Raw genomic sequence first — 26,229 nt, 5'->3', positions numbered from 1 at the left:
AAATGATGAAAACCAGAGACCTTTATTCCAGAGTTTAACAGTCTGGCTGGGTCATCTACTATGGTAGCCCTTAGCCAGATGGCTATTGTGGTTACTTAAATGAATTAAAATTAAATCAAAGTTAAAATCAGTTCCTTATTTGCCACATTCCAAGTCTTAGTGCAGATACAGATATTGCATATCTTTGGTGTATTGGAGACTGTGAGTGAGAATTTGTGATGGTATTTATGTTGGCATGGTAGTCTGTTAGCCGGTGGCATTCATCCATGTTTGGATTAGTTTATTTCTTGTCTCCCCAGGCTTTGGACCAGAGTTGGTAGTGCAATTCAGGATATAAAATTATCAGGGTAGTGCTGCATTTTCTAATTATAACACAGTTTTCTTCCAAAGCTTTCCAGATAGTTCTTCATTTTTTTTCATGTTGATTGCACTGATGTCTGTAAGGAAGATGGAAAATAGATTGCATATATATTTTTTAAACTGTGGTAAAACATTCATGACATAAGTAACCATTTTTAGGTATATAGTGTAGTGGCATTAGTACATTCATGTTGTTGTGCGGCCATCACCACCACTGGTCTCTAGAACTTTTTCATCTTCCCACACTGAAACTCTGTACCTATTAAATAATAACTGTCCATTCCCTCTTCTCTCCAGCCCTTGGCAGCACCATTCTACTTTTTGTCTCTATGAATTTGACTATCCCAGGGACCTTACATAAGTACAATCTTAGGCTGTTTGTACTTTTGTGTCTTGTTTATTTCATTTAGGTTCATTTATGTCTTTAAGGTTCATTCATGATCATTCCTTTTTAAAAATTGCATTTAAATCTACATAACATAAAATTCACCATGTAACCACTGTAAAGTGTACAGATTAATGGGTTTAAGTACATTATTGTTGTGCATACATCGCCACCATCCATCTCCAAACTTTTTTATCTTGTAAAAATAAAACTCTACTTATTAAATAATTAACTCCCCATTTTTCCCTTCCCGTCCCCCAGTCCCTAGCAACCTGTTTTCTATCTCTCTGAATTTCATTACTCTAGGTACCTCATATAAACGGAATCATATAGTATTTGAATTTTTGTGACTGGATTATTTATGTAGCATAATGTCCTCAGGGTTCATCCATGGTATATCATTTGTCAGAATTTCATCCTCTTTTAAGGCTGAATAGTAATGTATGTACCACATTTTGTTTATCCACTCATCTGGCAATGAACACTTGGGTTGCTGCTACCTTTTGGCTATTGCAAATAATGCTCTTATGAGCCTGTGTATACAAAGACCTTTTGGAGTCCTGCTTTCAGTTCTTTTCAGTTATGTATCCAGAAAGGGAATTGCTGGTCATACAGTAATTCTGCTTGTTTTCTTTTTTTTTTTTTTTGAGGAACTGCCATACTGTTTTCCAGATGTTAACAGAATTCTAAGCTCTGTTGAACTTAAAAACAAATTTAATTCATAGGAAGTTGAGATTGCTCAGATTACCTCTCCTGTATTTTTCTAGTGTGTACCCTAGTACTGAAATAACTGCCCGAGAGTTTTACTGCTGTACAGGTGAAGTCTCAAATAGAAGCTTTATTTCTCTTTATTGGAAGTTCATAGTGTTGCTAAAGGAGAAAATTTTGCAGTGTTTGGCATGCAGAACTTCTTAAAAATACTGACTTAATTTTCCTTTTTGGTCGAGTTTCCAAAATGACAATATTACGAAACATTGTTTTTTATTCTTCTGGTAAGAAATTTTCTGTTAATGGAGTTTACATTATGTATTTATTTTTTTTTCAAGCCCATACCACAGGTTCTTTTCAGTTTTTCCTCTGTATTCATTGTTTTCTTGTATTTTGTTTCAGCCATAGTATTCTAATATCTAAATAGCCCTAGAATAGAAGAATGTATTTGGAATTAGACCGGAAAATATACATGTTTTTTATGTAAGGATTCAGAGTTTTCTAACTTCAGTGCTTTTTTTTGGTAAAGAATACTTTAAGCTAGACATTTCACATTCATATAAGATTGAAAAACTTGAGGGCGCCTGGGTGGCTCAGTGGGTTGGGCCGCTGCCTTCGGCTCAGGTCATGATCTCAGTATCCTGGGATCGAGTCCCGCATCGGGATCTCTGCTCAGCAGGGAGCCTGCTTCCCTCTCTCTCTCTCTGCCTGCCTATCTGTCTACTGTGAACTCTCTCTGTCAAATAAATAAATAAAATCTTTAAAAAAAAAAAAAAAAAAAAAAAGATTGAAAAACTTGAATCTTCAGTGTAGTGTTAACATATGCTTAACATGTCTGATAATGTCCTCATTCTTCTGGTTTATACGAGTTGTTATAAAACTTGGCTCACATGGGCAGGAATAGAGGCCAGTGATGAAAGGAAATACGTTTTCTATATTTTTGGCTTTTAGGAAGTACTTACCTCAGCTTTGTTTCACATGGTTTTAACCTTGGCATTTCCTACTTTTAAAATAGGACTGCCTAGTATAATTAGTAAGGCCCACGGCAAGCAGGCAAGTAATATGATTACTAAGGAATGCATGCTTTCGTCACTCGCAAAGTTGATTTTATGGATCCAGTTTATCTCTTTTCAGGGCCATTCTTGAGGTTAACGTTCATGTACTTAGGTTATTGAGGATTTTAAATCCTGGATAGGGATTTTCTTACACTTGTAATGAAAATATTTTGGCAAGATTTCTCAGTACCATATTATGCGTGACTGACAGTCACAAATTTGAGCCAGATTTCATTTGACAGTGTTCATTAGGGCTCAGAATTATTCGAAAATGCTTGTTCCAGAAACATGGGGGATCTTGTCAGAAACTGAGGAGGCCACAGGATTCAGTGCTGTCATTTGGTCTTACTGATTCCCTTCATTGAAATCAAGATAGAACAGTGCATATGAGTGCTACAGTCTTCCGAAAGTTGACTTGAAGAGTGTTTGGAAGTTTCTTGTGGACTTTAAATAGCTTATGATTTTTTAAAGAAGTATTTTTAGCTAGGAATCTCTTCCCTCCCCTAAGGGAAGCAGTATCTCCCTATTAATTATTTATTCAATTATTGTGGAGATAGCTGTGAAAATGTTTAAATTGACTGAATTTGTCTCTATACATAAGCCTTTTTGCTTCCAGAAAAGTTATTTAATGCACACAAGGGTATTCTGTGGGTATGGGAGCTGACTAGTGGCTTTATGTGACTGTATTTCATTTACACTCTGGTTTTAAAGATAGGAGTTGTTTTCTTATCACTGCTGTGGTAAAGATTTTAGCCAAGTTCATTTCATTTGGTTTCTGCATTTCAGGCCATCTTACAAAACACGTTATTTTGAAAAATACAATTTTTAGGTAGTTATCTTTTAGGCGCCATAGTTTTTCTTAATACTCCTTCAAATAATTTTCTTTCCCTGCTAAGAAAACCATCAGAAAGTAACTTGTGACAGACCTAGTAGTTTGTCCTGTATTTGTAAAATCCTCATAAAACATTAGATACAAAGACTCAAGATAGTTGGCCAACTTAAAAAGTTCCTTTCTCTCTTTTCAGGTAAATTAGATTTACTCTTTTTTTTTTTAATCTGTCTCATGGGAATGATTTTTTTTTCTTGATTTGGGAAATTCTGGTTTTCTAGCTCTTGACCACATTGTTGTAGGGTATATGTCCAAAGCTTTGTGTTCTTGGACTGGTAGTTTTTTGTCTTTTTACTCTTAGTTTCTTCCCCCAATGTACTGTAAATCTTTAAAAAAGTCTTTATGTAGTAAATATATTATTCACTAATTGAAATGCTGAAGAAAGTACAGCAACCTGACACTTTTGTGTTACTTTTCAAATTTCACTGGAATATTTATATTTCTAGAACTTCATTTTCTATTTGCCAGAGCTCTTCTGTCCTCAGTGAAGTATTTTAAGTAATTCTGCTTAATTTGAGGAGTTTTTTTGTAGGATTAACTAGCAGCCTTAATCCGTTTCCAATTCTTAGCAGCTAATGAATCCTTAGGCTCCTGTCTGGGTATGTGCTTGCATTGTTGACAGCCCGCCTGCTCAGTGATTTAGGTTGATTCAGCAGTTTTAGAACTGTTGGTGTAGAAGGGAGTCTTGGAGCAACAGAGCACCATTAAAGAAAAGGAAAGGGCAAGTACTTTTAGGATCTGCTGTGAAGTGTAATGAAAGACTTAGAGCATGTTAGTGAAAGGACTGCTGGGCCATAGCCTGTTTCATATTCATCACATAGTCATGGAAATATCTTTTGAAAAGACTGATATAAAGGCTTGTTCTGCTACTGCTTTGTGAAATGGGAGATTGGAATTAGATGCTTAAATGGAAAATGTTCTCTTGTTGCAGCCTCTTTGAAATGTGCTGCTGGTGGGAGCTGCAGCTTCCTCCTGCTGACTCTGAGCCCCAGGCTTCGGTTGAGATGGTCCTTTCAGAAATGTGGAGCTTAGTCCAAGCCTGGATTTCAGTGGGTAGCACCTGGCATCTGTGGCTAGAAAGTCCTATGAAGTGTAAGTGCTTTATTCTCTCCTTGTCAAGAATCCCTTTTCCTTCCTTCCTTATCTTCCTTCTGTCTGCAGCTCAGCAGAGGGGAAGTACAATGAGCAATGTACTGTAGTGTCTAGGGTATCAGGATTTGGTTGCATTTTCTTTATGATTCAGTGACCAAAATAAGATTACTTGTTTTTGGATGTCAACAATTCTTAAACCCTCTTAGAATTTAAAGTGAAGTGATAAGTTATGACGCCTTAATGTATAGTACTGACAGTATCATCCCAAGTAATTTTTCATTGACAGTCTGCTTAGTAGCTGTGATATTTAAGTTTGCTAGGTTTCTTTAGAGATCGCTTTTATATTTTATTCTTACTCTGAAAGATAAGTATTTGAAAAGAGAGGCACATTTGACCATTGGGTGAGACAGCATCAGGATAAATAAGGATGGTTAAAATGAGAGGATGGCTCTTTACTTTGGTTCTCCCTGATCCTTTCGCACAAAGAGCAATTTGGGAATTTTCTGAAGGGTCCTCATAGAAGGATCCTGTGATCCTTCTCACAGTTTCTCATAGAAGGGTCCTGTGAAATTCATACAGCTGCCATCTGTATTTTAGTTTAGTGAAAAAAAAAAAAAAAAAAAAAAAAAACCCTGGATAATTACATAATGAGCATTAAAAGATACAAGTTTTTTTTTTTTTTTTAAAGATTTTTTTTTTTTTAATTTATTTATCAGAGAGAGAGAGGGGGAGAGAGTGAGCACAGGCAGACAGAATGGCAGGCAGAGGCAGAGGGAAAAGCAGGCTCCCCGCTGAGCAAGGAGCCCAATGTGGGACTCGATCCCAGGACGCTGGGATCATGACGTGAGCCGAAGGCAGCTGCTTAACCAACTGAGCCACCCAGGCGTCCCTAAAAGATACAGGTTTTATATGTGATTTAGTTGCTTGGAGTTAAGTGCTGTTCTCTTTTTTCCTATTTCAGAAATACTGCTAATATTTTAAAATCAGCTCATTCCAAAAGATTCCTGTTTTAGGTAAATTTTAAGGTTCTCTTCACTGAAACTTTTTTGAAAAGTCTAAATCTTCGGATTTTAGCTAGGAAATTATTGAGCTTCTTCTCATTGCTAAAACAAAATCTATATTTGAAATAAAACCAAGGCTCCCATCTGTGCAAGGCATGCAAAGTTCTACAAATGAGGATTCTGAATGAAAAATGTCTCATCCTCTCAGGGCCTTTGTTTTCTTTATCTGTAAAGAACTGATTTGCTTATTCTCTGTTGCCCTTTCTCTTGCTAAATGTTTTGGATTCTGTTCTTAGAGCTGATTCCCAATCCGTAAGTATTTAGCTATGTAGTAGAAGGATGGGCTTTTTCATGATTGGGAAAGCAAAGGGGTGTTAGAGACTTAGGAGAGTATAATATATTGTCATTTTGCTTCATATTATAATTTAACACATACTTTACCTCTTACGGCCAAAGGATTTTGTGAGATATAGAGATAGTTATAGTTCTTCACCTTTGAACAGCTCACAGTCTATTAGAAAAATTGAACAAAGACCCAAGTAATTATAGTACAAAGTTCTACGGTTGAGCTGTTATGGAGCCCATGTAAAAAGATTCCTGCCTCCAGTATTTTCTTGTTATTTCTGTATTTCAGTAGTTTAAATATGTGTTTAGTGGTTATTTGTGTGTGGGGGTGTGGGGGACAAGAATGTTCTCTGTTCCCTGGTCTACCATAGTCTTACTTCCAGTGCTGCTGTTCTCAGTGGTGGGGTTTGCGTTCTCAGTGATCATGGGATCACTTGGGATTCTATGGGATTCTTGCTTTACCTTACATCTGACAGGTCTAGTGCAGGATACTTTCATTTTGCCCTTCCCTCAGCGTTAGGAGACTTAGCACTGTTTTGAAACGGCAATAGGTCTTAACCTGTGCCTTGAGGGTGACGGGATTTAATGCCCCCACACAGGTTGAGGCTTTTGTTCAGTAAGGGAGAGGATCTTTTTGTGCTTTCTATACGTTTGAGGGTTTCTGTCCAGGAGCATCCAACCAAAGGAGGTTTTCTCTGGTCTTTTTTGCCCTATCTCCAGTCTTGGTTCTGAATGTTTGGGGGAGGTCTCGAGAAGAGCCTGTAGGTGGTTGTGAACTCCCTTTGTGTCTCTGAGTCGCAGAGGTTTTATATAAGTTCATGCTATCCATAGGCAGCCTTTATCAATTTGTTGATAATTTTAGCAGAATTTTTATTACTTGGTTATGTGGTGCCCTGTGTCTTGTCGTCTTGTCTTCATTTGTCATGTTACAGATGAGCCAGTGCATGCCTCCTGTCTCCTTGGAGGTCTTTCTTTAGATTTCAGCCTGCTTGGTTGCCCTGGGACCTGAGTTTTCTAATGCGTTTTAAGATGTGTTTCTAATGCGTTTTGTGGGAGCCTGGGTGGCTCAGTCTTTAAGCATCTGACTTCTGCTCAGGTCATGATCCCAGGGTCCTGGGATGGAGTCCCATATCGGACTCCCTTCTTGGCGGGAAGCCCGTTTCTCCCTCTCCCACTCCCCCTGCTTGTGTTCCCTCTCTCACTGTTTGTCTCTCTCTGTCAAATGAATAAATAGAATCTTAAAGAAAAAGACGTTATTTTGTAGTTTATTTGCTTTTGTTTATTAAACTCAAAAGCTGTATTTTCTGACTTGCTACATCTTAGATATGGAACTCCTCTCAGGTTTTTAAGATTTTATTTATTTATTATCAGAGAGGGAGAGCACAGGGGCACATACACAAGCAGGGGAAGCAGCACAGAGGGAGAAGCAGGTTCCCCACTGAGCAAGGATCCTGATGTGGGACTTGATTCCAGAACCCTGGGATCATGACCTGAGCCAAAGGCAGATGCTTAATTGATGGAGCGACCCAGGTGTACCTCCTCTCAGGTATTTTTATTCACATGTTTTAAATGCCACAAGATGATATTACTTTATATAGTCAGTGTTCATAAAGATTTACTCATGTACTTAATCTTCCCTTGACTCTTCATTTCTTCCTGTTAGCATGTTTCCATCCAGAATTACTTTCCTGTTCCATGAAGAACATCCTTTAGTATTTTCTTCCTTTTGGGTATGTTGGTCATAAGCTGTCTTATTCTCTTTAAAAATTTTTCATTTATTTATTTATTTATTCTAGTTAGTTAGTAAGTAAGCAAAGCAAGCAAACAAGCAAATAAGCAAACAAGCACTAGACCCAATGTGTGACTTGAACTCATGACCCCAGGATCAAGAATCAGATGGTCTACCAGCTGACTCAGCCAGGCACCCCTTTCTTCATGGTCGGAAATGTCTTAATTTTGTTGTGTTTTGGAAGAGTTTTTTGTTGGTATAAAATAACTGATTGGTAGTTATTTTCTTTCAGTACTTTGAAGATACTGGTTCCCATTGTTAATGTTGACAAGCCAGCTATCAGTCTAATTGTTGTTCTTTTAAAGGTAATATATATATATATTTTTCTCCATTCTTGGTCCTTTAGATTTTTCTCTTTGGCTTTTTTTTTTTTTTTTTAAGATTTATTAATTTATTTGAGAGAGCATGCACATGTGTGTGTGCACAGTGGTGAGGGTGCAGAGCGAGTCTTAACTAGATTCTGCCCTGAATGCTGAGCCCAATGCAGGGCTGAGATCTCATGACCAAGGGTCGTGACCTGAGCCAAAACCAAGAGTTGGACATTTAACCAGCTGCACCACCCAAGCACCCCTCCTCTTTGGCTTCTTAACAGTGTTGTTTTGATGTGCCTAGGTCTGGTTTTTCAGTCCTTAGGGTTTACAGAGCTTCTTAAGTCTATGGGTTGGTGTCTTTTACTACTTTGGCTATTTCTCAGCCATTATCTGTAGTGCTTCTGCCCCATTTTTTTTCTTTTCCTTCTAGGATTTCAATTTATACATATGTTAAAGTTTTTCACTGTTTCCCACATGTTGCTCTGATTCTTTCCATTTTTTCCCTTCTCCTTTTTTGATTTTGTGCCTTGGTCTTGTTCCTTTTTTTGATCTCTTCCTAACATAGTAATCTATTCTTCAGTTGTCTAATTTGTAGTTTTAGCCCTTCCATTTGGTTCTTAATTTTGGTTACTAATTTTTCAGTTTTAGAATTTCAGTTTGATTCTTTTTTATAGATGACATTTCTTTTCTTTCTTTCTTCCTTTTTTTTTTAAGATTTTATTTATTTGACAGAGAGAGCGAGAGATCACAAGTAGGCAGAGGCAGGCAGAGAGGGGGAAGCAGGCTCCTCACTGAGTAGAGAGCCTGATACATGGCTAGATCCCAGGACCCTGAGATCATGACCCAGAGCCAAAGGCAGCCACCCAGGCGCCTGTAGATTACGTTTCTTTCTTTTTTTTTTTTTTTAAAGATTTTATTTATTTATTTGACAGAGAGAAATTACAAGTACACTGAGAGGCAGGCAGAGAGAGAGAAGGAAGCAGGCTCCCTGCTGAGCAGAGAGCCCGATGCGGGACTCGATCCCAGGACCCTGAGATCATGACCTGAGCCGAAGGCAGCGGCTTAACCCACTGAGCCACCCAGGCGCCCCTAGATTACGTTTCTTAATGGACGTTCTCCAGTTTGTTTTCTAATTCCTCAAATAAATTAATCACCTACTTAATTTTTTCCCAACTATGTATTTTGAAAGGTTCATAACTTGAAAAAACTGTAGGGTGAATACTGATAACCCTTCTCCTCAATTTGACAGTGTTCCATTTGCTTCTCTTTCTTTTTCTGTCCTTCTCTGAGTGTATTTTTTTTTAACCTTTGAAGTGAAGTGAAGACGTTATAATGCTGTACCCCTGAACATTGACACAAGTCTTTTCAGAACAAGGACATTTTTCTAAACTAAAACCATTGCTACTCTCTAGAAATTTAACTTTGGCATAATGGTATTCTCTAATACATGGCCTATATTCAGATTTCTCAATAGCTTTTACTTTTTTTTTTTTTTTTTTTTTTTTTTTAAAGATTATTTATTTATTTATTTGACAGACAGAGATCACAAGTAGGCAGAGAGGCAGGCAGAGAGAGAGAGAGGAGGAAGCAGGCTCCCTGCTGAGCGGAGAGCCCGATGCGGGACTCGATCCCAGGACCCTGAGATCATGACCCGAGCCGAAGGCAGCAGCTTAACCCACTGAGCCACCCAGGCACCCAATAGCTTTTACTTTAAAATTTTTCCTAACCCAGGATCCATTTAAGGAAAATACATTGCTTATAGTTGGTCTTTTTAATTCTTCAGGGTATTTTTGTTGTTCTTTTATAATAGTGACATTAAAAAACAAATCTGGGCCCATTTTGTCTGTTTTAATATGCCCCACTATTTGGGTTTATCTCATCATTTTCTCATAATTTCATTCAGGTGAAACATTTTTTGGAAGAATACTACTTGGTTGATAATTCTTTTTCAGTGAAAGATGTCAGGAGTAGTATAAAAATTTGTTCCCTTATTGGTAATGTTAAGTTTTGTCACTTTAGTTAAGACATCATAGTTGTTTTAGCCCTTATTCCCTTATGTAAGTACATTATTTTCTGTTGTCTCTTTTCCCTTTATTGTTATTTTATCTTGCTTTTGTTTGATAATGGATATATTGTTTATGAAAAGTTGTAGGGATAATAAATGATGTTTTCCTGCTGACATGGTATCTTTTGCTTCTGGCAGGTCTTTAGAATTGGACCAAATCTGTTTAATCCAAGAAGAGATTGAGCAGATTCTAAACTGTGTTTCTTTCTTTTATTTGGTGATAAAATATACATAACACAAAATTTATCATTTTAACTATATTATTTATTTATTTTTAAATATTTACTTGAGAGAGAGCATGTGCACGTGTGCATGGGAAGGGGTATGAGGGGGGAGAGAAACTTTAAGCAGATTCCTCGCTGAGCTCAGAGCCTGATGTGGGGCTTGATCCCAGGACCTTTAAATGGCCTGAGCCGAAACCCAGAATGTTGCTCAACTGACTGCACCACCCAGGGGCATCCATTTTAACTATTAAAATGTACATTTAGAGACATTAAATATATTCACATTAATGTGCCACCATAACCACAGTCCATGTCCATACCTTTTCGTCTTCTTCAAGTGAAACTCTGTACCCATCAAACAGTAACTCTCCCCTTTATCCTCTCTTTTTAATGTCTGGTAATCAAAATTCTGACTTTGTGTCTATGAATTTGACTACTCTTGGTACTTCATATTAGTGGAATCATACAGTATTTGACCTTTTGTGTCTGGTATATTTCATTAAGGACGATGTCCTCAAGGTTCATCCATGTTACAGCCTATAATGGTACTTCCTTCTTAAGGCTGAATAATAATCATTGTATGTGGGGCACCTGGGTGGCTCAGTGGGTTAAAGTGTCTGCCTTCGGCTCAGGTCATGGTCTTAGGGTCCTGGGATCCAGCCCCGCGTCGGGCTCTCTGCTCAGCAGGGAACCTGCTTCCTCCTCTCTCTCTGCCTGCCTCTCTGCCTACTTGTGATCTCTATCAAATAAATAAATAAAAATCTTTAAAAAAATCATTATATGTGTGTACCACATTTTGTTTATTCATCTTTCAGTTAGCATTTGAGTTTTCAACTTCTGGCTCTTTTGAAATATGCTGCTATGAACATTGGTGTATAGATATCTGAGTCCCTACTTTCTGTTGTTTTGGGCATATACTAAGAAGCAGAATTGTTGGATCACACAGTAATTTCATTTCTAATTTTTTGAGCAATGTTTTCCATAGTGACTGTACGATTTTCAATTCTCATCAGCAGTGCAGTTTTCCAGTTTCTCTGCATCCTCACCAACATACTTTCTGATCTTGATAGTAGTTATCCTAAAGAGAGTGAAGTGCTGTCTCATTGTGGTTTTTGATTCACATTTCCCTAATGATTAATGATATTGAGCATCTTTTCATGTGTTTATTGGCCATTTGTGTATCTTTTTTGGAGAAATGTCTATTCAGGCCTTTGCCTGATTTTTAGTTGGGTTGTTTGATGTTTTTTGTTGTTTAGTTCTTCTAAATATTCTGGTATGAATCTCTTAACAGATTTATCATTTGCAAATATTTTTCACATTCTGTGGGTGGCCTTTTTATACTTATTGATGATAAGTGAAGTTTTGAATTTTGATATAGCCCAGTTTATCTGTTCTTACCTTTGTTTCTTGTGCTTTTGATCCTAGAATTACTTCTAAATCTGATATTCATGAAACTTTTCCCTCAGTGTTTTCTTCTAAGAGTTTTATAATTTTAGATCCTGAATTTAGTTTGTGATCCTTTTGGGGTTAATTTTTGTATAGAATGTAAAATAAGGGTCCCGTTGTCTTTGTTGAAAATCATTTGACCATATATGCAAGGATTTATTTCTGGATTTCTGGATTCTCTTTTCTATTCTATTGGTCTTGTGTTTCTCTCTATGCTAGTACCACACTTTTTTTTCCCCCCACACTTTTTTATTGTGGCAAAAAACACATAACATGAATTTATCTTCTCAACAGTTTCTAGGAGAACAGTATAATATTATTAACCATGTGTACATTGTTGAATAATAGATCCCTTGAAAACAAACCCCCCCCCCCATTCTACATAGCTGAAATTCTGTACCTACTGAAAAACATCCAACTTAACCCTCATCCCAGCCCTGAGTTTGACCACTTTAGGTACTTCATGTAAGTGGAATAATGTAGCATTTGCCTTCTTGTGACTGACTGACTTACTTCATTTAACAATGTCCTCAAAAAACCAAACCAAAACAAAACATAATGTCTTCAAGGTTTATCCATGTTATAGTATGTAACATTTATTTTTTAGGACTGAGTAATATTCCATTGTTTTATACACACACACACACACACACACCCCACATTTTGTTTATCCATTCATCTGTCAGGTGACATTTGAGTTGTTTTTAACTTTGGCTATTTTTGTGAGTAAAGCTGCAGTGTATATGGGTGTGTAACCTTTTAAAGATTCTGTTTTTAATTCTTTTGGATATATACCCAGAAGTGAAATGCTGGATTGTATGCTAATTATGTTTCTAGTTTTTTTGAAGAACTTCCATACTGTGTTAGCTAATTGTGGCTTTGATTTTACATTTCCCTAATAACTAGTGATGTTGACCATCTTTTCATAAGCATGTTGGCCATTTTTATGTCCTCCTTAGAGAAATATCTTTTAAAATCCTTTGTCCATTTTAAAATTGGGTTATTTGGTTTTTTGATGACTTGTAGGAGTTCTTTATATATTCCAGATGTTAACCCCTTATCAGAAATATGCTTTGCAGATAGTCTGTCCCATTCCATAGGTTGCTTTTCCACTCTGTTGATTATTTCTTTTGCTATGTAAAAGTTTCAGAGTTTGATGTAGTCCCTTTTGTCTATTTTTGCCTTTGTTTTCTGTGCTTTTAGTGTCATATCCATGAATTCACCATCAAGTTCAGTGTTGTGCTATCACCCCCCCCCCCCCCGCCCCATGTTTTCTTTTGAAAGTTACAGTTTTCAGATTTATATTTAGGTCTTCATATATTTTGAGTTAATTCTGCACCTAGGTCCACCTTTCTTTTGTATAGAAGTATCTAGTTTTCCCAATACTGTTTGAAGAGATTCTCCTATTCCCATTGTGTAGTTTTGGCAACCTTGTCGAGTATCATTTGACTGTATTTGTGAGGGTGTAAATCTAGTCTCTCTTTCTGTTACATTGGACTATATATCTGTCTTTGTGGCAGTAGTGTACTGTTTTGATTATTCTGGTTTTGTAATAAATTTTGAAATGCGGAAATAGAAGACCTTCAACTTTGTTCTTTTTGAAGACTGTTTTGGCTATTTGGGGGTCCTTGGGATTCCATATGGATTTTCTTTTTTGTCCTTTTTCTTTGTTTTGTTCTATTTTATTATAGAATATGTTCATTATAAAGTATGCTCAGTTATGTTCATTTTATATTGTTTCATTTTATTTTGAGTAGTGAAACACAGGGCTTGAACTCATGACCCTGAGATTAAGACCTGAGCTGAGGTCGAGAGTCGGATGCTTAACTGACTGTGCCACCCAGATGCCCCTTCATATGAATTTTCTTTTTTTTTTTTTTTTTTTTTTTTGGGAGAGAGAGACTGTGGGGGTAGAGGCAGAGGGAGAGAGAGAATTTCAAGCAGACTCCCAGCTGAGTGGGGAGCCTGACATGGAACTTACTCCAAAATGAAATCAAGAGTCAGACACTCAACTGACTGAACCACCCAGGCGCCCCCCTCCATATGAATTTCATTGATGGATTTTTTTATTTCTGCAAGAAACATAATTGGGATTTTGATAGAGCTTGCATTGAGTCTGTAGATCACTTTGCACAGTATTGACAACAATAGTCAGTCTTCCAGTCCTTTAACACAGGATATCTTCCCATTTATAGATGTCATCTTTAATTTCTTTCAGCATGTTTTATAGTTTAAAAAAAAGATATTATTTATTTGTTAGAGAGAGAGTGCACGTGCGTTAGTGAAAGAGAGCACAGGTGGGGAGGAGAGGGCGAGGCAGGGTCCCCACTGAGTAGGGAGCCTGACACGGTGCTGGATCCCAGGACCCTGGGATCACAACCTGAGCCAAAGGTGGATGCTTAACTATCTGAGCCATGCAGGTGCCCTGTGTTGTGTTATTTTCTTTCCTTTCTTCTTCTTCTTCTTCTTTTTTTTTTTTTAAAGATTTTATTTGTTTATTTGACAGAGACACAGCGAGAGAGGGAACACAAGCAGGGGGAGTCGGAGAGGGAGAAGCAGGCTTCCTGCCAATCAGGGAGCCTGATGCGGGGCTTAACTCCAGGACCTTGGGATCAGGACCCCAGCTGAAGGCAGACGTTTAATGACTGAGCCACCAAAGTGCCCCTGTTGTGTAGTTTTCAATGTACAAGTTTTTTTGCCTCCTTTATTCCTGAGTATTCTGTTCTTTTTTTGATGCTGTTGTAAATGCAATTGTTTTCTTAATTGCCTTTTCAAATTGTTCATTGTTAATGTGTAGAAACTGATTTTGAGGTGTTGATTTTGTATTTTGCAACTTTCTGAATTCATCTAATAGTTCTAACAGGTTTTTTGGGAATTTTTAGGGTTTTCTATGTGTAATATCATGCCACATGTAAGTAACTGTCATTTTGTCCCTTCCTGTCTGATTTGAATGCCTTTTATTTCTTTTTCTTGCTTAATTGCTTTGGCTGAAACTTCCAGTAAGAACTTCCAGTGCTGTGTTGAATTCGAGTGGCAAAAGTGGTCATCCTTGTCTTACTCTTGGTCTTAGAGTTTTGAAAAGCTGTCAGTGACCATTGAGTAGGATGTTCATTGTGGGTTTTCCATGCATGGTCTTTTTTATATTGAGATAGTATTCTTCTTTTCCTAGTTTGTTGAGTATCTTTGTCATGAAAGAGTGTTACATTTTGTCACATACTTTTTCTGCATCAGTTGAGATGTTTGTCTTTTTTCCCCCCTTCGTTCTTTTAACGTGTGGTATATTACAATTTTAAATTATGTTGAACTACCCTCACATTCCATGAATAAATCTCAGTTGGTCCTGGTGTATAATCCTTTAATATACTGTTGAGTTTGGTTTGCTAGCATGTTGTTGAGGCTATTTTCCATCAATATTTAAATTGATTTCTAGTTTTCTTGTAATATCTTCGGCTTTGGTATTAGAGTAGTACTGGTTTCATAGAATAAATTAGGACGCATTCTTTCCTCTTCAGTTTTTTGGAAGAGTTTGAGAAAAATTGGTCTTTAAATGTTTGGTAGAAAACACTGGTAAAGCGATCTGGTCCTGGGCATGTCTTTACTGGGAGGTTTTGATTAAATATTTTTACTAGTTATAGCAGTATAGTCTATTTAATTTTTCTCTTTCCTCTCAATTCAGTCTTGGTCCATTTCATCTAGAGTGTACGGTTGGTTGGTATACTATAGTTCATAGTATTTCTTATAATCTTTTTTTTTTATTTCTGTAAAATTGATAGTCTGTAAAATTGATAGTAAGTCCCCACTTTCTTCTTAGTTAAGATAGCTAAAGGTGTGACAGTTTCTTTTTTATCTTTTCAAAGAATCAAATCTTCATTTTTCTGTTCTCAATTTTATTTATCTTTGCTCTAATTTTACTGTTTTTGTCCTTGTGCTAGCTTTGGGTTTAGTTTGTTCTTTTCCTTTTTCCTTAAGGTGTAAAGTTAGGTTGTTGATCTGAGATTTTTTTTTTAAGATTTTATTTATTTATTTGTCAGAGAGAGAGAGAGAGACAGAGAGAGCACATGCATGCGTGTGCACACAAGCAGGCAGAGTGGCAGGCAGAGGCAGAGAGAGAAGGAGGCTCCCCGCTGAGCAAGGAGCCCAGTGTAGGACTCTATCCCAGGATCCTGGGATCATGATCTGAGCTGAAGGCAGTGGCTTACCTGACTGAGCTACCCAGGTGTCCCAAGATTCTTCTTTTTTTAATAACATAAATATGTATGGCTATGAATTTCCCTCTAAGTGCTGTTTTTGCTGGATCTCATAAACTTCGGTATATTGTGTTTCCATTTTCATTTATGTTAAGATATTTTCAGTTTCCCTTCTTGTCTTATTGTTTGTTTTAAGACTGTGTTACTTTTGGGGCACCTGATTGGCTCAGTTGGAAAAGCATGGAACTCTTGATCTCAGGCTTGTGAGTTTAAGCCCCATACTGGGTGTAGAGATTACTTCTTAAAAAGTAGGGGTGCCTGGGTGGCTCAGTCAGTTAAGTGGCTGCCTTCGGCTCAAGTCGTGATTGTGGGGGTCTGGAATCGAGCCCCGCATTGGGCTCCCCGCTCAGTGGGAACCCTGCTTCCCCTTCTACTACCTTGTTTGTGTTCCCTCTCTCACTGTCTCTCTCTCTCTGTCAAATGAATAAATAAAATGTTAAAGAGAAATCTAAAGTAAAAAAGATGCTTGAAAAATAACTGCTTGCATCCCTACCCCTACTTTCTTTGTTTTGTTTTTTAAAGATTTTATTTATTTATTTGTCAGAGAGAGACCCAGCACAAGTGCAGGGCAGGGGGAGTGGCAGGCAGAGGTAGAAGCAGGGTCCCTGCTGAGCAAGGATCCTGATGTGGGACTCAGTCTCAGGACTCTGGGGTCACGACCCAAGCCAAAGGCAAACTCTTAACTGAGTGAGCCACCCAGGCGTCCCCCCCCCACCCCTACATTTAACAGTTCAGAGGGAAATGGGCTTTTTGTTTTGTTTTGACTTTTGGTTCTACGCTTCCTTTTTGAGACCTCTATTTTATTTTTATTATTTTTTTAAAAGATTTGTTTGTTTATTTATTTATTTGAGAGAGTGGAGGAGGTGCACACACAGGGAAAGGGTGAGGGAGAAGCTGAAGGGAGCCCAGTGTGGGGCTCAATCCCAGGGCCCTGGTATCATGACCTGAGCTGAAGGCAGACTTTTAAAAATATATATATTATTTATTTATTTATTTGTTTGTTTGTCAGAGAGAGAGAGTGTGCGTGTGTGCACATGTGCACACGCGCACAAGCAAAGGGAGAAGCAGGCACCCTGCTGAGCAAGGAGCCCAATGCAGGATTCGATCCCAGAACTCTGGGATCATGCCCCGAGGGGAAGGCAGATACCCAGCTGATTGAGCCACCCAAGTGTCCCTGAAGGCAGACTCTTAACCTACTGAGCCACCCAGGCACATTTCTACTTTTAAGGAGGTGGAAACATTTAAATCAGTAATAAAGATTTTTTACTAGTTTCTGCCATTCACATTAAAGCACAACTTGACACGGTGCAGTCAATGAACTTTTTTTTACCAGAGTCCTGATCTGGTAAGTTGACAGATTTCACTTGGGAGAAGGACATCCTACAGTTTAGTTTTAACAAGCAGCAATATTGGAGTTTTTGTTTGTTTTGTTCTGTTTTGTTTCTTAAACACTGATTCAGAAAATGGGATGGTGCAAATGTATAATTTATAACTTGGTAAATTACTGTATATGGGTGTCCTTATAGCTACCCACCCAAATCAAGAAATAGAACTTTTCTCGGCATTCCAGAAGTCTTCGTTGCTCTGTTTGACATACTGCTTCCCCTCCCTGAAAGTAACCACTGTCCTTTCATAGTAATCCTTTCTTTGTGTTCCTTTGTAGTTTTTAGTCTTGTTGTTTTGAAAAATACGCCTTTTGAGTGTCTTTTAACCTGTAAGTTCTCTCTCTCTCTCTTTCTCTCTCTCTCTAGATTTTTTAACTGTTGAGGAATCTGGGCCATTTGACCTGTTGAGTTATTGATCATTGTGGATTTTGCCATATGTATAGTTCTGATGCAGTTCTAGTCTCCTCTGTATATCCTGTAAATTGCCGGCTACATCCAGAGGTTTGATGAGACACAAGTTTGATCCTGTCATTGTTCTTTTATCAGGATGCACATAATATTTGGTTATTTGGTTGGTTGTTCTCATGATCCATTGTGAAACAAATTACCTTAGGACTTAGTGACTTAAAAATTGTTTCAAGAGCACCCAACTGGCTCAGTCAGTAGAGCATGCAACTCTTGATCTCAAGGTTGTGAGCTCAAGCCCCACATTGGGCGTAGAACTTAATTTTTAAAAATTAAAAAAAAATAAAAATCATTTCATTGTATCTCACAATTTTGTAGGTCATAGATTCGAGCGGGCCTCTGTGGCTGATAATTCTGCTCCGTGAAGCTTGGTGGGTGGGCTGGTCTGGAGATGCTAAGATGGCTTCATTTACATGCCTGACACTGACAGATGTGGCTAGAAGGCTGAACTTATTTGGGCCTCTCTTGCTTTCCATGTAGTCTTAGGTTTCTTTACATCGTCTCTCCGAAGAAAAATCGGAGCTCTTAAATAGTAACTGTCCAAGAATTTGTAGACATGTATTAAGACCAATAAATATTTGAGGGAGACACTTTGATATATCCTGTTTCTTTTTAAAGTTCACCCACTCACTTTATCCCCTATCTATGAATATCGCCTGTAGCAGTTATTACTGTGGTGTTGAAATAGTAATTGTCTGTTTTTCTCATTTCTTCTTACCTTTATTAACTAAGCATTCTTTTGTAAAAATGACGTCTTCCATCTTACAAATAACTTCGCAGTTAGTTATTTGATCATTGTTCACATCAGTATGGACTCATGGGCATTTGCTTTATTTTTGAGTTTGTAATCCAGTACTATGTATAGTCCATTTTCTTACACCAGGTTTTTTATCTTCGTCCATTGAGCTCTTTCAGGTTGGCTTCTATTCCTTTGGACTTTAGACTGTTTTTTGTTGTTGTTTTAGATACTGCTGTTGTTTAATGTTATCATGTCCCATTTATTTAGATGGATGTCTAGTATCTCTATATTTTTCTGGTAGACTACTTTTTAAAAAATGTGTTTTCTGGCCTGCTTGCGTTGTAGAGATATTCGGTTCATTATTTTCTTTTTTCTCCTATATCTGTATATAGCATTTGGCCTCAATTGCTTATTTTTGTGTGAAATTAGTCTTTCTGAACTTTAGGAGGCGTGGCTAAGGGTAGTATATTCATCTCAAATAACTTCCTTTTCTGTGGTCTGATAGTATTTACAAATGTGGTTTGATTTCTAAGATTTCCTGGTTTTGTTACCTTCTTCTTTTCTTCCTTTGTCTCTGTTTTACTTATCCTGTATAATATTGATTGTCTTGACAGCATTTTATCCTCAGTTTGGAGTCCTGTCCTTCCACTTCAAGAATTTACAGAAGCTAGACTATACCATCTCCTTAGATTTTATGTAGGCCTCTTCCACTCACCTCTTCTACTCACCTGCTTTCAGATCTGACAAAACCTCTTCTATTTTCAGTCCTGAAATTGTCTCTGTGTTCTTCCCATTGAATACTTTTTGGCTCTTTGGGTGTTCCTCTGCCCTTACATCCATTAGATACCCTGTTGTTTCCCTCTGCTTCTGCTTGAAGCAGAAGCTAAAACTACACTGGTTTTTTCCCAATCACTTATATTTTGGGGTTCTTAGACATAACTAGATAATACCTGGTTTTGTTGTAAATGCCCATAGTGCTTTAGTTTTGCTCTTTGACTGCTGTGTTTTTATGAGGGCATTTATGGAGATTCCAAGGTTTCATAGAATCTTTTTGCTATTATTTTTTTAAAATAGCAGTTACAGGGGCGCCTGGCTGGCTCAGTTGGTAGAACATGTGACCTGTGATCTCAAGGTCATGAGTTCAACCCCATGTTGGGTATAGAGCTTACTTAAAAACAAAAACAAAAAAACTAGATTGTAAAATACCAATTTGCACAAAATACATTTTGATGGCATATTAAACTACAGGTGTGCTTGAGTTACTGGTTAGATACTAAATAGCTAAAAACTAATGTGGCTAGAAGATTTTTTTGTGTGACATAATGTTTTAGGTTATTTTCCACCATCTTATCTGATTGAAAGCTAAGTTTTATGTTAATAAACCTTTAATAACCTTCAGCGTCTTTATTTTCAGTTTACTTGGGGAACTTGTACAGGCCATTTATTCTACCGGTTTCTCTTTATTGACTCCTGTTTATCTGTGGAAAGATCTTGCATCATTTTGTATTACTCATGAAGGGCTCTAGCTTCATAAAAAATTGACTGGGTAACTCTTTGTGATCTCCTACAATTGCCTCTGCTCCTGAATTGAGATTGAAAATTTTTTTTTCAGTTCATTATTGCCAACCTTTTTTTAGCCTGTCCCAAGAAGAGGCAGTTTGGTAGAATTGGATTAAAATTAATCAGTTTTAATTTGTTGCCTACTGTGTACTGCACAACTTTGTTCTCAAACTTATTTTTCAAAATAGAACTTTTTTGTAACTGTGACTAGCTGTTAGAGACCAAATCCTATGCTTTCATTCCATTATTATTTCCAGAGATACATTTATTTTCTCCTGTGAAAAATGATTTTAGTATTATATATATAAAGCACTTTGCCAGACAAATACATTAGAAAATGATAGAAGTATATGAAATATTCATTTGGGGTGAGATGGTTTTTCTGCTAAAACGAACTGAAGATTGAAATGTAGGCCTACTGAGACCTATTTATAGATACATTAAAATGGTTCTCAGATTCAATTCTCAACGTGAACAAAAGCTTATTTATTTTAAGTGGAAAAGAATATCCAACCTATAGATGGGGTTGGAAGTTACACAGTGACGTTTTAGTTTTTTAGTAGGAGCTTTTGGGACTTTTTTCTTCATACTCGTTCAGCTATAAAGTTAATGATTCTAATCAGCAAGATTAGATCTGTTGATCTGATTGATAACTTGCAGGTCTTCCTAAAATGAGTCAGAAGGATTTAGGTAATACTTTCGTTGAACTGGGCCTTTAAATATATAGTTTGAAGTATTAGCTAAATTAGTGGGTAATTTAGCTTGTCAGGTTTTTGACTTTAGTCTACATATGTCTTTATATATGTTGAGGTGTAACATTAAAATTACTTAGTACAATAGTCTTTAAGACATTTTCTCTGGTTTTCTTTTAGGTTCATGCATGGGAGATTTCAGACCAGTTGTTACAGATCCGACAGGATGTGGAATCATGCTACTTTGCTGCACAGACCATGAAAATGAAGATTCAAACCTCATTTTATGAGCTCCCTACAGACTCTCATGCCTCTTTACGGGACTCATTACTAACCCATATCCAAAACTTGAAAGACTTGTCACCTGTCATTGTAACGCAGGTAAATCCTGTGCTTCTCATCAGGAAAGTTATAAGGCCATTTGGATTTATCAAATTAATTTTAATTGACATTGCTAGGCTGTGTGAAGTACTGTTAACAACTTTATTATGGACTTACTGCTATATTCTTAAGTGGATAGAAAGTGAAAATCGTCTGTGTTAATATTAGAGTTTATTTGATTTCAGGCCAATTTAAATACCAGAAGTAGGGGAGGTGAGTATAGATTTTCACAGGCAGGCATATGTGGGCCCACCCCCCATTTAAATTGCAGATGGTAAAAACACTGTATACTGTACTGTTCTGGGTCAGATGTCTGCCTTCTTGCCTTTGAAAAAATCATTTCTGGACCAGTTGGCTAGATAAAGTCTCACGATTGAAATAGTATAGCATCTGGCCCTTCCCCCTTTAGACTGGTAAATACATTAAAAAGGAAAACTGGAAGCTTCCATGAATACATACTCAATGTGTGTTCTCTGCCTGGCATAGAAGTGCCCTTGAAGAGGAAGGAGGCTTTTGCATAAGGCTTCAAGATGAGAAATGGAAAGAGAAGGGAAATGGCATTCCATTACTTGAGGAGTGATTCAAAGGGCTGACTTTGTCAGTAGCTTTGGCCTTTTGGCAAAGTGTAATTTATCTGTCCATGAAGTTCTGTGGTATTGCCAAATAAAAGTAAGTATTGATATATTCTGAGGAAGTTCTATAGTCTGTTCTTTCTGACTTCTTTTTGTTGTTTTTGGTTTTGATTTTCATTTTTAGAGGTTAACTTTTAAATATTAACAATTTGTAGCTAGCCCAGAAGAGTTTACATTCTATATGTAATTGTGGAGGTGAGGAGAGGTAGGGTGGTTGTTAGTCTTTGTTGTCATATTGTTTGAATAAATCTTAGTTTCTTTGCTTTCCAGTCAATATTGATGGTAACCCTATTTCTCTTCATGCGTTCTATTCATTTATTTAATCTCTCTTCTTATTCAGCTGGCTTTAGCAATAGCAGACCTTGCCCTACAGATGCCTTCCTGGAAGGGTTGTGTACAAACATTGGTGGAAAAGTAAGTAACTTGTATTAATTATATTCTAGCATTTGGAATTGCTATTAACCTACAAAGAGAAATTTGTTAGCATTAGCTAGATATTTGGAATATTTCCCCAAACTTTTAATGAAGAATTATTTATTATTAACTTCTGTTAGATAAAAAGAAAATAATTGAAAATTATTACAGAAGTGTGTGGAACATAAAAGACCCTCATAATTTATACACACTTTTTTTTTTTTTTTAAGATTTTATTTATTTATTTGACAGACAGAGATCACAAGCAGGCAGAGAGACAGGCAGAGAGAGAGGAGGAAGCAGGCTCCCCGCCAAACAGAGAGCCCGACGTGGGGCTTGATCCCAGGACCCTGGGATCATGACCTGAACCGAAGGCAGAGGCTTAACCCACGGAGCCATCCAGACGCCCCTATACACAAGTTTTTTAATTAACTGCAGCAAAGTCTTTCATTGTCTTGTGGATCACTCCCACTAACTGACATGTCAGCAGTTCTATAAAAACATTGTCAGAATGGGGCACCTGGGTGGCTCAGTGGGTTAAAGCCTCTGCCTTCAGCTCAGGTCATGATCCCGGGGTCCTGGGATTGAGCCCCACATCGGCCTCTCTGCTCAGCAGGGATCCTGCTTCCTCCTCTCTCTCTGCCTGCCTCTCTGCCTACTTGTGATCTCTGTCTGTCAAATAAATAAATAAAATCTTTAAAAGCAAAAAATCAAAACATTGTCAGAATGTGTAAGATTATATTAAATTAGAAGTCATTCTGAGTAAAAGTTCTTACTAATTGGAGTTTGTTTCATATCTATCAAAGGGACAGCATGATTTTTAGATACACATAGCCTGCTACTTTGAATAAAACCATTTCCTCATGGTCTTGGCCAAATAATCTTGGTATTTGCTTGCATTTTGGCATTTGGCTAGGATATTATTTTTTAACAAAGTGGATGTCCTTTTTACCTCTAACTATAATGTGTTATTAAAGCCTTTATATGGATAGTTTTGTGGTTTTTTTAGAAAAATTTCATTAAGAAAATTAACACATGTTCCTTGAAAAAATTCGAATAGTGTGGAAGCTTTCAAAGTAAAAGCCTTTTTCTCTACCTATTTCTGTATTTCATTAGGTAACCACTATTAATGGTTAACTATTTAGTCCTCCAGACTTTAAGCATTTTAAAATAAATCAGTGCATATATATTTTAATATACCTATGTATTTGTTCACTCATATGTAATGTATTTCATACACTTTTTGTACTTAGTACATTGTGGACATCTTCTCGTGTTAGGGCATAGCTGCTTCTTTCACTATAATGGCTATGTATGTTCCATTGTATAACTGTTTGTAACCTTTTGTATCCTAATTATGGAAGACCTTTATATTTTCCAATATTTTTGATACTAGAAAAAAGTATTGCAGTGCTTCTTTTTGTATACTTTGCATATGTATGTGAGATTTTTCTTTTTTTAAAAAAGGCTTTATTCATCTGTTTCACATACAGAGATCACAAGTAGGCAGGGAGGCAGGCAGAGAGAGAGAGCAGGGGAAGCAGGCTCCCTTCTGAGCAGAGAGCCAGACATGGGGCTCGATCCCAGAATCCTGGGATCTGACCTGAGCCAAAGGCAGAGGCTTTAACCTACTGAGCCACCCAGGCACCCCTGTGAGATTTTTCTGAGAGAGAAATTTCTGTAAGTGGAGTTGCTGGGTCACAGATGATGCAAGTTGAAATTTTGATTTCCAGATACCTTTCCAAAAAGTTTTGTTTTTGTCCTCTACTTTACCCATAGTGAGAATGCTGCTTTTGTTGTTACAGGTTATTCTGAAGCTTGTTGTGACCTTATGTGATTGTGTATTTTCTGACTCTAAATAACTTCAATCTCTCCCTTTCCTTTTTCAGATACAGCAATGATGTAACTTCTCTGCCTTTTCTACTGGAGATCCTTACAGTGTTACCTGAAGAAGTACATAGTCGTTCCTTACGAATTGGGGCTAACCGGCGCACAGAAATTATAGAAGATTTGGCCTTCTACTCTAGTACAGTGGTATCTCTATTGGTGAGTAAGTATGAAATTACAAGTTGCTCTGTAGGGGCAAAAAGCTATGGTGGTTATTTTCTAATTCAATTGCATTATTGTGAAATACAGATTTCTTTGCAAAAATTGGCAATGATAATACTGTGACATTTGTAGAACACTACAATTAAAAACTTTTCAGATTCAGAAACTGTACTTTTTTTTTAAAGATTTTATTTATTTATTTATGAGAGAGAGAGAGCACAAGCAGGCAGAGAGGCAGGCAGAGGCAGAGAGAGAAGCAGGCTCCCTACCGAGCAAGGAGCCTGATGCAGGACTTGATCTCACGACCTTGGGATCATGACCTGAGCCAAAGGCAGTGGCCCAACCAACTGACCCACCAGGCGCCCCAGAAACTTGTAAGTAACACTGTGAGGGTGATGTTATTTCCATTTTATGAATTAGATATATAGGCTTTAGACATACACAACTGCTAATTCTGAATTTAAACTCAGACTTTCTGATTACACTTCCTTGCTTTTCTACTACTTCATGCTACAAACTGTTGACTCTTGACAAAGGACCATGCTAATGTGTAAATTTACTTAAGGAAAGGATCCTCTCTTAAGGATCAGTTGAGATTTTGATAGGGAGGTGGTTCAGGTCTTTAGTTGACCTTTGAGCAAAATCACAATTATAAATGAGATAATACTACACCATTTTTTTTTTAAAAGAGTTATAATGTGGGGCGCCTGGGTGGCTCAGTCGGTTAAAGCTTCTGCCTTCGGCTCAGGTCATGATCCCAGGGTCCTGGGATCAAGTCCTGAATCAGGCTCTCTTCTCAGCAGGGAGCCTGCTTCCTCCTCTCTCTCTGCCTGCCTCTCTGCCTACTTGTGATTTCTGTCTGTCAAATAAATAAATAAAAACTTAAAAATAAAAATAAAAAATGTTAAATGTGATTAGGTCCTTTTTTAACTAGGTAGACATTTTAATGCTATAGACCAGTGATGGGTAAATTTATGGTCTATGAGCTAGTCACGTATTTCTGTAAATAGAGTTTTACTGGAACATAGTCATGTTCCTACAGTTACATATTGTGTACGTCTGTAATTTTGAGCCGAAGTGGCAGAGTTGAATAATTTTCACAGAGACCACATATAGTCTATAAAATTTAAAGGGTTTACTCTTTGGCCCTTTAAAGAAAATATTTGCTACTTCTTGAACTTGATTGTATTAAATTATCTAGCCCACATCTTATTTTAGGTCTTTATAGCCCAGGTCAGTTTTTCAATAATGTGGTTATAGAGTATTTCTCAGGGATTTGCTTCAGTACTTTTGCTACATCATAGAACTTTTTATTGAAAAGACATTTTTACTTAAAATTGTGTTCAGATTGGTGTTAAGAAATTCACTGGAAAATTATTCTTTTAAATGTGTTTTTCAACTTACCATATATTTTAAAGAAATATTATTATTGAGAATTAGAAAATACAGACAGAGTATATTCAAACCATTTGGAGATCACACTATTAACCTTTTAGTACATATCCTCTATGAACATATGACAAAGCTTTTATTTTTATTTTTTTAGAAAAATATTTTATTTATTGATTTGGCAGAGAGAGATCACAGGTAGGCAGAGCAGCAGGCAGAGAGAGAGAGGGAAGCAGGCTGCTTGCTGAGCAGAGAGAGCCTGATGCATGGCTTGATCCCAGGACCCAACCCACTGAGCCACCCAGGTGCCCCGACAAATTTTTTAAATACAAATGAGATTATATTTTACCTATCCTCCTGCAGTTTCTTTTTCAGTCATCCAGCTTCATCCTTTCATTTCAGTAAATTTTTATATCCCCTATTAAGTACCCAGATCATCTTCACATTTCCCAAGGTCATCCGAAAATATCCTTAACAGCATTTTTCCATAAGTATCCATTCTAGCACCATGCCTTGTATCAGTTTATCATGATTTCTAATCACAGCTCCTCTTCCACCTCTTTTCAAAACAACACTGATTTGAGTTGAGATTGGACTAGTTATTTT

General features: G+C 37.2%; 1 protein-coding gene across 2 annotated transcripts in view; it reads left to right on the top strand.

The window, feature by feature from the left end:
* The window catches only part of TNPO3 (transportin 3), an 89,261-nt gene that overhangs the window by 8,453 nt on the left and 54,579 nt on the right, over window positions 1–26,229 (top strand). Inside the window, exons 2-5 of one of the 2 annotated variants that reach the window (XM_059171814.1) lie at window positions 4,329–4,489; window positions 20,939–21,139; window positions 22,112–22,185; window positions 24,075–24,231. In XM_059171814.1, the coding sequence (XP_059027797.1) occupies window positions 21,017–21,139; window positions 22,112–22,185; window positions 24,075–24,231 (354 nt within the window). In that variant the 5' untranslated portion in view covers window positions 4,329–4,489; window positions 20,939–21,016. The remainder of the gene's footprint in view (window positions 1–4,328; window positions 4,490–20,938; window positions 21,140–22,111; window positions 22,186–24,074; window positions 24,232–26,229) is intronic. The other variant, XM_059171813.1, reaches the window with a different exon arrangement.

This window comes from Mustela lutreola, chromosome 4 (genome assembly GCF_030435805.1).
Source record: "Mustela lutreola isolate mMusLut2 chromosome 4, mMusLut2.pri, whole genome shotgun sequence".
In the NCBI taxonomy this organism is placed as follows: Eukaryota; Metazoa; Chordata; class Mammalia; order Carnivora; family Mustelidae; genus Mustela; species Mustela lutreola.
Note: the sequence above shows the minus strand (reverse complement) of the source record. Positions and strands in the feature narration are given on the sequence as shown.